Below are 12,949 nucleotides of genomic sequence, written 5' to 3' on the forward strand. Positions count from 1 at the left end.
AGGTAGTGGTTAGCAAGGCAACCACATTTTTCTTTTTATAGAGTTTCTTGTCAACTGACAGCATGTGGTTTTAAAGGAAAATTGGCTTCATACTTAGAAGTAAGCTAAACTCATCTATCTACAGCATATTGCTAAGTAAACTATCTTTTTGAAAGAAATGGAATAGTGAGGCCAATGACTCTTCTGTAACATGGGATCTAAGTGTTTTGTTTCCATTTATATTAAACACTGGGAAATTCAGAATGAACTGAGTGACCAAGAACATATGATTGAGTTGGAACTACCCTACAGTGGTACATTACAGGCTACCCTAAATTGTAGAAAATTCAAATTGGATCCTGCTTCTGAGTAAGTGAGTATAGGATTGAGTTAAGCACGTATATTTGAAAAATCAATTTTCATAGAATTCCCCTTGATGTGATTTTATATGGACTTCCCCAAAATAAAAAAAACAGCTTTCAGTTCTCTTTAATTGCTCTGTAATAAGTTAAAATTCTGAATGTAACTTATCAGTGTCTTAACATCCCACAGAGTTGAAATGATCTCTGTATTCCTTGTTATCTGTGTCTTCTGGACTCAATACTCTGTAGGTGAGTTTTGGACAAGCTTTTCAGATTGCTATAGTCAACCTGGTGCCCTCCAGATATTTTGAACTACAACTTCCACAGTTCCTTGCATCTGGTCCAACAGACTGAACCTAATGATAGCTGTAATTCAAAATAACAAGAGGAGAGCAAGTTGTTTGCTTGTTGATTATCTTTATTGCATATTAGTATTATGGACAAAGCCATGTGATTAAAAGACTTTGAGCGGTACTTCTCTGAGATATGATAATCTCAACAGTAAATTTCAATGTTTTTCTTGTATGATGCCAATGATAGCAGAACAGATTGAATGATATGCCAGATTCAGATAAGGTGAAGAAAAAAATATTGATAGCAGGGTAATATCAGATTGTGGTATGTTACTGGGGCTTGCTGGATTATATGATAAACTAATGCATGACTTTCTCATAAAATATGTCTGTAGCAAGTTAGAATGCAAAAGCTGTTCCTCCAGGACACAGCCTATCTATTCTGGTTTCTCTCATTGCTACTGCTAATAGGCTAAAAGTTATTTCATGTATTTATTTATTACTATTTGTAACTGCACTTAGAGGAGGGCTTAATTAAATAATTCTAAGGTCTGGGTAAGTACAATATTCAGAATATTGCTGATGTGGGTGATATAAACTTAACTTATTTTGCCATTAAGAATTCATTTTTAAAAAGACCTTCAGAATTTAGTACCTTAGCCTTTCTTTTCAGGTGACACAGAAGTGATTCACAAGCCTTTCCAAGCTATCACAACGGGAAAAAATGTGACTCTGTTCTGTCAGTTGGCCAAAAATCATGATATTGTTCAAGTCACCTGGCAAAAAAACCAAACCAACATAGCAACTTACAGCAAGGCTTCTGGTGCTACAGTGCTGAGTAACCAGAGCAATATCCATCTTTCCCCGAGTAATTTGACTTTTTCTGCCATCACTTTCAATGGGGTGACATTCAAGGATGAAGGCTGTTACAGCTGCATCTTCAATACATTTCCCTTAGGACCTATTTCAGGCAAGACATGTCTCAAAGTCTATGGTAAGTTATATTGTTTTATTGTCTGGATCTTCAACAATTGCAGATCATTTCACACTTAGCAGCATTACATATAGTAGCTCTAGAACATTTAAAGGGTGCAAGAAATAGTTTCTCTGAACAAGAGAAAAGTTTCTCTGAACTAGGGTAAATTGATTGCCTCTGTTCCATGACTTAAGGAAAATCACATTAACTATGGTAATATCAGAAGTTATTTAAGTTGGTGCTGAATTCCCAGCCAAGACACAAACCTGCACAATTTTATTACAGAAAAAAAAATATTTTGCAAAGATTGGTGAACTGATTAATGAAGTATCATGCATTGTATAATTCCAGTATCTGGTTTCCTAAAGGCATTAATATCTATGAGCTTCTTAAGGTGATTTAGTAATTTCTAAATGTTTTGGATGCAGTTCCCCAATGGTTTTAAGCTCTCTTGCCCCATCTTATTCCATCCTTTCCTTTTTTTTTTTTTTTAAATTCAGTCACGATTACCTTGTAAGAAATTTGGTTCCTTTCTCTCTCTCTTTTATCTTTCAGTATGTTATCTTGCATTCTTATCACCTGTGTGGAAAAAAAGCCTGCAGATTCACAGCTTGATTTTTAAGTCTCATCTAACATCTTTCCTGCCCTATATCTATTGTCTTCTGTTTCTCTGACCTGTGCTCAGGTGTTTGCTAGTAAAGAAAAAGAATTGTACGAAGGTTATTGTCTAAGAACTTGTTGCTTGTTCATCCTCTGTGCCAAATTAGATCATATTGAGAGATCACTATCATTCATGGTTGTTTTGCCTTTGGGTTCTTTTGATCAACACATTCCATCTTTGCAGTGATTATCTACACTGCTTGGTTGCCCTGTTGCCAGAATGGGCAGGCAACCATTGCTGAATAGCAGAAATGGGTGATGCCACCTTCTATAGTATTAATCAATATAAAAGTAACATAGGAGGTGTTTTTCTGCTCCTTTTCCAAAGTTCACCTTCCATATGTTGCCAGCTTGGATGTTTCTGTCCATTTTGGATAGTGTGTTTTATTTTACTAGAAGATAACACCCTGGAGGTTATTGGTTATTTCACAAAGACAGGAACACTCCTTCAATCTAATTCATGTTTACTATAGGCAATAATACCTTTTAGAGCAGGGGTGTCAAACTGCCGGCCCGCGGGTTGGACGCATCACGTGGAAACTGTGCACACCCCATTGCCAGCAATGGCAAAACTGTCCCGATACGTTGCACGACGTCACGTGACATCGTGAGTTTGACATGTCTGTTTTAGAGCTACTGAGACTAGGTATGCTTGATGACTCATTAATAGAAATCCAGGTGAGGATTAGAATTAGAAATCTGAATTTATTTGTATAATAGGCTATGTATTTCTAAAATAGGATTGAGTAATTTTTAGTTCAGCTATTTTTCCTAGGTGTTTGTGAGTGGGCCACCACATGATACTATAATATTAAAATAGAGGGCTTGGGAGGGGGCTTATACCAAATTATATAAACACTGTAACTGTGCTTTGCAATACATATTTATTTGTGTTGTGTAAATTAGTCATTAAAAGTTAAGATTATAGGCCAGATTTAAGGAAGAGATTTGTGATAGCATTTTAATCATCATTCCTTCTCTGAAGCAATAACAATTAATTTAACAATTGTTTAACATATTCATAAATATCTGTGATACCTGTCTTTAGATAATTTGTAGTGTTAGTAATGAAAATAAGGCAATCATTTCACAATAGAAGAACAGATGATTTGCGTTTACATGTTAGGGTACATGTAGGCTATGGTGATATACCAAAAAATATCCTGAAAGAATAACAAGCACTTCTATACAGTTACCAGAGAAATGATATGAACACATGCATATAACTTCTAGGAGATGCGCTGGGATCCAGAGAAAATCTTTCCCTTTATTGCTCTCTCCTCTACTGTGACTTAATAAATGAGTAATTTAGTTACTACTAAGTACCATGTACAACCTAGCTCTTCAGAAGCAAGAACTCCCAAAGCATAGCTATAAATATTAATTGAACAATTTGTTTTAAAGCTCTAACAGAACCTGAAATAAATGTAAGGCAAGTGACTAATCCAGATAATATGGAAGAAATAAGAGAAATAAACTGCTCAGTAACAGGAAGACCAGCTCCAGTAATTACTTGGAAGATGAAGAAATCTCTTCAGATAAAGCCAAAATTATATATGATCCCGCACTCAAATAAGACAGTAACTGTTATCAGCACATTTACTCAAGTTTTATCCAAGACAGTCTCAGAAAATTCAGTAATCTGTGTTATTCAACATCCATCTTTAAACACTTCACAAGAATTGACATTACATGAAACTGTAATCAAAAAAGGTGGGTTTAAAGTCAAAATTCAATTCAATTCCTTTCCTTTTTCTTTTCCTTTCCTTCCCTTCTCTTCCCTTCCCCCCCAGTTTCTTCTCTCCCTCTCTTCTCTTAGCTTGTCTTAGAAGTTACCTATTAGTTTTCTTTGCAAACAGTTTCTTCATGTTATTTTATGGAGCATATACAATAAGTGAGCCCAAAGGAGACAAGTCATTTCCTTGATCAAATCTATAATTCTCTAAAGGTGTCTTTTTTTAACTAGACTTGCTAGTTTTACAAGAAACCTTAGAACAAATCTACTTTCCCAACCTGTTTCCATTCTGGATGTATTAGAGTTTATAACTTGCAGAATTTCTAATTGGCATCTCTAAAAGCAAGCCATTTCCCCGACTTAGAGAAGTAGATAAAGAATATTTATTGTAAAGAATGCATTTAAAAATTGTATTTCTGTAGAAGTGTATTAGGAAAAAAGCTCATTATAGGTTTTATAGACATTTTCAACACTTAGTCATTATCATTACTGCTCCAATATTGAGCTGTCATCTCTATTAGAAATGTTATATCATGGTTATGTTATTGATAACATATGTCCCTAGGATTTTTTTATAAAGCCAGATTTTAATGCAGTTCCCTATGCACCTATTCCTTCTTTTATTATTTCGTCAGCCAATTTTTATTATTTATTTATTTCTCTTTACAGCTCAAAACAAACCTCAAATAATTGTTATTGCAGCTATCTGTATACTGGTTTCCCTATTTCTCCTGGGGCTATTTATCTTTTTCATATACCGGCATAGGAGACGAGCACTAGTAGAAAAAGAGCAAGATCTTCCATGCTGGGTAAGTCTCAAATATATCCTGTAATATCTATGGAACAATGAAATGCCCCAGCATAGTTAGGTTACTTACATTATAGATGATAATTAGAGCTAATTTCGACTTCAGCCCTCTAGATATTTGAACAACAGATTTTGCTGACCAAAATGAGCAACAAAGTCAGGGGATACAGCTGAATATATCTACACATATACATAGGATCTTCATTGGTGAAGGATGGATAGCCAAGGGACAGAGAAGCAAAAATAGAAGCAAATAAGATGTGATCTAGACCAGGGCTTTTCAACTGGTCGTACACGTACCACTTGTACTTTGTCACGTGGCAGGTGGTATGCAACAGCTAGCCAAGTGTAGCAGGGGAGGCAAATGAGCCTAAGCAGCCTAAGGGAGAGGTAGCTGCAGCTGCATGACTGTCTGGGCTCGGCAGAAGCCCCAGAAGGCAGCAGGACTCCAGCTGATTGGCTCCAGCTGATTGGCGCTTCTGGAAGCAGCACAGAGCTGGAAGTGAACTGAAGAAAAGGGGAGGGAGGAAAGGAGAGGCTATAAAAGGTGGTGGTTTGGGTGGGGGAAGGGGAAAAAAGACAACAGGAAAGGTTTAATCCCTTTAAACAAATGAAATTAGTTTTACCCCCTTTAATTGAGTCTGTCTATGGCTTTTAGAAAGTTTTCTTTGAAGATAAAGAGGTTTAATTTAAGACTAAAGCTTTTGGCAATTGCCAGAGCCTTTCAGTCTAGGTTTGCAACATTGTGACACGTCACATGCCTGAGGCAGTTTAAAGAGGAAAAAAAACTGGAGGCTTATTTTGTGAGCCTTTCTTGCTTTGCACTTGATTCCTGTGTCTTTAAGAGTACAGGGAAGGAATTGGGGGGTGGGGGAAGGAGAGCTCAGAAGGGAGAGAGGAAGAAGGGCTGACCAGCTAACTCAGGAGTCTACAAACTTAGCAACTTTAAGACTCTGTGGACTTCAACTCCCAGAATTCCTCAATCAGCCATGAGGGCTGAGAAATTCTGGAGTTGAAATCCACAAGTCTTAAAAGTGCCAAGTTTGAAGACCACTGAACTAGCTGGTAGTGGTGCATATTAATAAACATGGATCATCATACATTTGTCAGTGCAAAGGGAAAGTGATTCAGCAAAGGAACAGCCATAAAAGAAATTAAAACTGGTAGTTTTTTTCTTTTTTTCTACAGTTTGTAATATTTTATTAGATTATAGAATAAAATACAAAAATACAAATGCAAATCGTAGGACACAGTGGGGAGGAAAAAGGGGGAAAAGGGAGGGGGAGAAGGGAAGAAGAACAGACTTCCTCTGTTGCAGTAGAAGGAAGCATTAACATTGAACCTCATCTTTTTAGTTTTCTATAATATTATAAACTAGCCATTTCTATAACAACAAATGAATCTAATCAGTAAAACCCAAAATCCCCCCCCCTTTTTTTTAGTCATCAAGTTTTTGACACCTTGCTAAGCACTGGTGGTACTCAAATATTGTCATGTCCTAAAAGAGGTACAATCTGTGAAAAGGTTGTAAAGCCCTGATCTAGACTTTCAATACCGCTTTTTAGTAGGACTGAGAAAGGCAGGATCATTTTTATACAAATAGTTGATGGGTACACCGCGTAATATGATGGGATTGCTGGGGGTAGAATTAACGTTTCTACCCATCCAAGGAGTAAGAAAAGTGATCTATATTTCCATGCTAGTTTTACCAGCAGAAAAATTGAATCTGTGAGTGAAGTGATTCCGATCAATAATGGCGCCAAGCAATATTAGCAGAGCACTTCAAGTTCTGAAACCAATGAGTCACTTTTTTCTTAGCTGAAATTTCTGTTCTGAACGGATTACAATTTTACACTCTAGAATTTCTCCTTAATTTCAGCCTTAAAGTATGTTATTTCTTTGCCAGGTTGTTCCACTTTGTTCTGGAAGAACATTATGTAGAAAAAAAGGCTACACAAAGAAAAGAGCCCCTGTGAAATCTCTCACTGAAGTAAAGTTTCTGGACACATGAAATCTTTCTATATAAAATGTGATAAAAATCATGTGATGGAAAGGCATCAGCACATAGTTCTGAGGCCTTGCTTGGGCACACAGAGGAATAGGCAGCCAGAGGGCTACTTAGCACCTAAAGGCCCTCCCCTTGCCTTTTAATTAATTTTTAGCATTCCTTGTCTCTTTTAAATTTTATATATAATTTTATGCTTTTAATATTATATTTATATACTGCCTAGACTCCTTCTGTGAGAGAGATGGGTGATTCCTAAATATGCTAAATAAATAAAAATAATTATAGTTTCCCTATGAATACTCCTTATTCTGGATTTTTTTTTCAGACTTGGCATTGCCTATGTGTTTACAATTAATGTTTACGTGCCGTATTCTATGTAAGGTGTACTGAGCACCAGAAATTAAGCTAAATAATGTAGTAATATTCAATAAAATATTTATTTGCAAATGAGACTGTACTGTTTTATTTACTACATATTATATTCATTGCAGCAATCAATATTTGGGAATAATAATTTCTAAATAATTTCATTTATGACAATTGAAATGATTCTTATAGTAAAAATAAGACAGGACAGTAATATACCTTTGCTAAAGATACAAGCATTCAGGTTCTTGTACAGCGTTGTAAAGACGTCAATCACAGTGTTTACATGTACTTTATTGATTTCGAAAAAGCTTTTGATAAAAAGTAAACTATTAGAAATCCTGAAACAAGGGGGAGTAGATGACAAAGACATCCAAATAATAAAGAATCTGTATTGGCATCAGGTAGCAAATGTGAGACTAGGCCAAAAATACTCAGCTGATGCAGAAATAAGAAGAGGGGTCAGGCAGGGATATATTCTGCCCCCACTGTTGTTCAATATCTACTCTGAGTCAATCTTCAACGAGGCACTGGAGAACAGGGTCAGGGCCTGACTCTTTGCATCATTGCCTATCTTCAACTATGTCTATAGTACCTGACAAGATATGACAGGATTAACATGTTTTGGATCTGTCTATTAAGTTATGTTATATCACTGGACCCAGGAAAAACATCTTTTCTTTTGTCCCATTTGCTCTCTCCTCAAGCTCCATATAGCCCTCACCCTATGTCATGCAAGACAGCCTTAAATGCTTCACTCCTTCCACAGGTACTAGGCTTAGATATTGTGTTAATTTATCATTAGATCAGAGAGATTTGTCTGAGTCATTTCTTCATGCAGGACTTCTAAATCAAATCATTATGGTGATTTTAATGCTTGGAAGCTATCCAGAGTGATATCAATGTGGTAGTTATAGAAACTGAATGAGTGAATGTTATCCATTGTCTATCATATGTAGTTTGTGAGACAGTTAAATAAAACCAATAAATCAGTAGTTATTTTTTTACTATTATTACCATTTCTGTTATTGGAGGGATTTTATCACTGTTTTTAACTTTATTATAAACTATTGAAAGACCTTATGTATTGGCAGTATAGTAAATGTTATGGTATTAATAAATAAAATAATATATATATATATATATATATAAATATTAAAAAACATACAGTTTAGATGTGTATATGACATAGCTGAAAATAAATAAAAAATGTCAATATTTAAAATTCCACTGCAGCTCCTTTTACTTGTGCCAATCCCTTTTTTATGTCAACACAGTGATGATGTCTTATGCTCATTGTACCTTTTGGAAAAACAATTTGATTCTCATAAAACAAAGAAAACCTGTTTGTATGAAGAAAGCCTGAGAGTTTTCACTTGAGGTACAAATGATCTGGTTCAAAGTTTCCTATGTTTCAAAGTAACCTACATTATGGATATTGCATTCTGGAAAAGGCTCTAATGCTAGGAAATGTGGAAGGAGAGAGAAGAAAACAGGACCAACAGCAAAGTAAGTGAATTCAGATAGAGTGGTGATGAGCACAAAGACCTGAAAGAACAGGTTAGGGACAGTGGTTATTAGGAGTCTAAAATGACTTAACAACACATAATTAAAAAGAAAAAAGAAAATTCTAAGTTTCTGCATGATTCTAAGGCTGGTTCCCACAAAATACTAAATTATAAGCACAGATCAATAGAATAGATCTGCTGCACTCACATAATGTGTGATGGAATGTGTGGATGACCTCAGGGAACAAGGGGAGGAGATGCTGCCTAGGAAACAATCAGATAAAAGAGACAGGAGCCCCTAGTGGCTTAACGGACAAAGAAAGGAAGTTAGGAAGGACCTGCCCTAATTGATCAAGCGGTTAAAATTGGGGGCAGGAAATTTGTACTATCAAGATTGATGTCAGCTCTCCCAGATAAACCAGATGGGAAACATGACGAGATGAACTAATTCTACTTTGTTGTAAGGCTATATTAGCAGAATCTTTCATTCCTCGATTAGCGTTTGCTTTGTTTATCAACCATTCACAGTTATAACAGTGATGAAGCTGTAAATTTACCACCAATCTTCACATTTATGACTTCCAAAGGTCATGCTCCAATCACATGCAGTGGACAACCAGCAACAACTTGCAGCAACTATCAGCAATGTCTCCAGGTCCTTGTCTCTTCCTCTCCCTCTTCTCCCCCTCCTGAGTTGAATGGAAGTCCCTGTCCTGTGGAATAGCATTCTTCTAAAATCCATGCAGATTCAATTCTGCTATAAATACTTTAAAAATAATAATACAGTTTGGATGCGTATATGACATAGCTGAAAACAAATAGAAAACATCAATATTTAAAATTCTAGGAAAGCCTGCCTTGGGGCACAGTGTCTTGTAACTTCCCTTGGGGCGCCTTCCATGGTACTGTCAGTTCCCCAAGTAAGAATTTTTTATTCTGTTTTAGCCATTTCTTATCATGTATGTTGCCTAGGTGGCTTTGGCAGTGGATGCACCTGAGAAATAGATTAAATACAGATGGTCCTCAACATATGATCACAACTGAGCCCCAAATTTCTGTTGCTCAGTGAAACATTTCTTAAGTGAGTTTTGCCCTATTTTACAAAATGTCTTGCCACAGTTGTTAAGTGAATCATTGCAGATGAAAAGTCAGTAAAAGGGCTGTTAAGTGAATCTGGCTTCCCCATTGCCTTTGCTTGTCAGAAGGTCGAAAAAGGTGATCCCATGATCCCAGCTCATTCCAACCGTCATAAATATGAGTCAATTGCCAAGTGTCTGAATTTTCATCACATGACCATAGGATGCTGCAATGGTTGTAAGTGTGAAAAACGGTCATAAGTTATTTTTTTCAGTGTCATTGTAACTTTGGATGACCACTAAATGAACTGTTCTGAGTTAAAGACTACCTGTAAAGTAATAAATGGATACATTAAAAAATCTCCCATCAAACATTTCTTCTTTCTGTAACACTTGCCCACTTGAGTTCTAAAAGTCCTCCTTAAAAAAAAAAATCCAACCTGAGCTTACATGAAAGAGAAATGCAGATGATTTTACTAATAGCATATTTGGAGCAATACCAAACCTTTATGATCCTTTCCAGTGTTCCCCCCCCCCCAGGCTTTCATTTAAAAACAACAGGAAGGTTAAGGTATAACTGCAGGATTCACTAAGGAAACCCTCTCCGATTGCACTCAGAGATATAAAAAAATGGAACCAACACAAACTGGTACTTCTTACCGCCTGCTCCATCTCTGCTAAAAACATTGTGGTCAACACTTGCAACAACAGTTTTAAGATACCAAAATACGAGCAGGGTTGCACTACCCTATTTCTTTCTGCTAGGTATTATTTATCAGAATGTTCAAGACTATTTGCCTGCTACAGTGAGTTCACTAACAATTCCTGGAGCTGCAGGACAAAATTTATTTTAGCACTGCAGCTATATCTGGAATATTGCCCATCAGCCCATAGTTTTTAAAATCAGACAGTTGTGACTTCTTAAATCAAGGCTTTAGCATATTTTTTTAGTATTGGGCATTCCATCTAGGGCGGGGTTGTCAAACTGGCGGCCCATGGGCCGGATGCAGCATGCACAGGCCACACCTACCCTGGCTCCGCAAAGGCAAAAAACATCACGATACATCATAATACATCACGTGACACGATTGAGTTTGACACCTATGACCTAAGGAATTAGATGGGAATTCCAACCCAGTACAGAGAAGTATTAATACATGCCTAGTTCAGATCTTTCATTATGGATTAAAGCAGCAAAGTAGAGTAGTCTGTGATTTACGTCTACAATTGAGACTAACATTTCTGATACTAAGCGAGAAAGTTGTTAAGTCAGTTTTGCTCTATTCTATGACCTTTCTTGCCACAGTTGTTAAGTAATCACTGCAGTTATTAAGTTAGTAACATGGTTGTTAAGTGAATCTGGCTTCCCCATTGACTTTGCTTGTCAGAAGGTCAACCCTCAGGACACTTCAACCATCATAAATGTGAGTTAGTTGCTAAATGTCTGAATTTTAATCATGTGGCCAATGTGATGCTGCAATGGTCATAAGTGTGAAATATAGTCATAATTCAATTTTTCAGTGGTGTTGTAACTTTGAACGGTCACTAAATGAATTGTTGTAAATTGAGAACTACCTATAATCTCAGAAATTATTGATAAATTACAATCTTTGATGCCCTCATAAGTAAACTAACTAAACAGTAGACAAACCCTAATACCTTACCTTGTAGGGAGATGACTTTATATGTAAAGCAAATTGCTCAGGCAGTTTGTTATTTATTTCTTGCCTTTATTATTTTTATAAATAAGCCAAGGTAGCAAACATACTTAATACCCCTTGTGCCTCCTATTTTCCCTACAATAACTCTGTGAGGTGGGTTGGGTTGAGAGTGAGTGACTAGCCCAGTCACCCAGCAGTTTTTCATGCAAAGGGGAACTAGAACTCACAGTCTCCCAGTTTCCACTGGGAGGTACAGTAACCACTAGACCAAACCGCTTTGAGGACATAACAGATCAATGCATTTTAATTTGCTACAATGCAATCTCAAACACACACACAAACACAATCTGCGAAGTAAATGATCTTTTAAGGACATAACTTTGCATCTTTGTTTTTAACCAAAGGTGCTTTTTCAAAAGGCAACTGGACTTTGTTTTCCTTGAAGATATTTCGTTTCTTATTCGAGAAGTTTCTTCAGTTCTGAAGTTTTCTTTGTTTTAGTATTACAGCCTTTTTTTTCCAGTCAGGGAAAGGTGTTTATGAAAACAGCTGGCTACCTGTTCTTAATGTTGGGACACAAGTGTTTGAAGTTAGTGTCAGATCTTAATTATGTGTTGTTGCTAATATTACCTCAAGTAATCAGAATATCTGCATGTCATTGGTCTTTATTAACTTTATTAACAAGTGCAGTAACTCTTTTTTAATGGTAAGATTGTATGCTGCCATCTAGTGTTGAGATCACTCTGTCTGCATCATTTTTCATAACATACAGTACTTGAAGTTTGATAGAAATGGGAGGGAATATTCTTATCAGACTCTCTTGTTTTTCCCCCATTACATACCAACATGTTAACAGTTCAAGAGAGATAATATATAGACAGATGCGTGTTAGAGACACCAGTGTGTATATGTGGAAAAAGAGAGAGAACACAAGAGAAACAGGCTCACTTCTTATCCTTAAAAATACGTGCAAATATAATTGATAAAACTTCAAAATGTTATAACATCCTGAATGTGTCTGCTGGCTAAAATAAACTAATATTCTGAAATGGTTGTAAAATTTTTAAAAGCAATTTTTTCAAGTTTTAGCCACTAAGATATAAGGAAGTTTGGGCTATTTTGGAAAATACATTTTTTCTAAAGTTCAGAGTAATCCATTAAAGCAGGGTGGACAACTAATAGCATTGAGTCATGTTAGGTCTCCAAGTCCTATTTTTCAGATCCAGAATCCAGTAAAATCATACTACTAAATGTGGTGGTGTCAGATTAATTTAAAATCACATCTTTTCAATGTCTTTATTAGTTTTCAAAAGCTCATTTGTCAGACTTTCTTGAGATTGCTATAATAATGTCTGAAAACAACACAGATGAACTTGTAATAAATAAATCATAAATAACTACAGTAAGTCCCACTAAATTTCTCAAGATTTAATTAAGATTTCACCTACTGGACCAGATTACTGTTCTGCTGCTTCATCTAATGCAGGGGTGTCAAACTGCTGGCCCACGGGCCGGAC

General features: G+C 36.2%; 1 protein-coding gene across 1 annotated transcript; it reads left to right on the forward strand.

Annotated features, from left to right (window-relative positions):
• Nucleotides 1–457: 457 nt before the first annotated feature.
• LOC120317433 (OX-2 membrane glycoprotein-like) lies at nt 458–7,271 on the forward strand. The gene is made up of 5 exons (XM_039364077.1): nt 458–590; nt 1,308–1,628; nt 3,675–3,983; nt 4,675–4,814; nt 6,720–7,271. The coding sequence occupies exons 1-5, from the start codon at nt 539–541 to the stop codon at nt 6,822–6,824; spliced, it is 927 nt and encodes a 308-aa protein (XP_039220011.1). The 5' UTR covers nt 458–538; the 3' UTR covers nt 6,825–7,271.
• Nucleotides 7,272–12,949: the final 5,678 nt, after the last annotated feature.

The sequence above is a fragment of the Crotalus tigris genome, unplaced genomic scaffold, assembly GCF_016545835.1.
Source record: "Crotalus tigris isolate CLP2741 ecotype Arizona unplaced genomic scaffold, ASM1654583v1 scf7180000019648.599848, whole genome shotgun sequence".
NCBI lineage: Eukaryota > Metazoa > Chordata > Lepidosauria > Squamata > Viperidae > Crotalus > Crotalus tigris.

Bases quoted from the DNA above. Each gene is read 5' to 3' on its own strand.
- LOC120317433 (XM_039364077.1), top strand. From the start codon at position 539: ATGATCTCTGTATTCCTTGTTATCTGTGTCTTCTGGACTCAATACTCT. The intron at 591-1,307 runs GTGAGTTTTGGA...CTTTCTTTTCAG, and splicing joins CTGGACTCAATACTCTGTAG to GTGACACAGAAGTGATTCAC. The intron at 4,815-6,719 runs GTAAGTCTCAAA...TTTCTTTGCCAG, and splicing joins AGCAAGATCTTCCATGCTGG to GTTGTTCCACTTTGTTCTGG.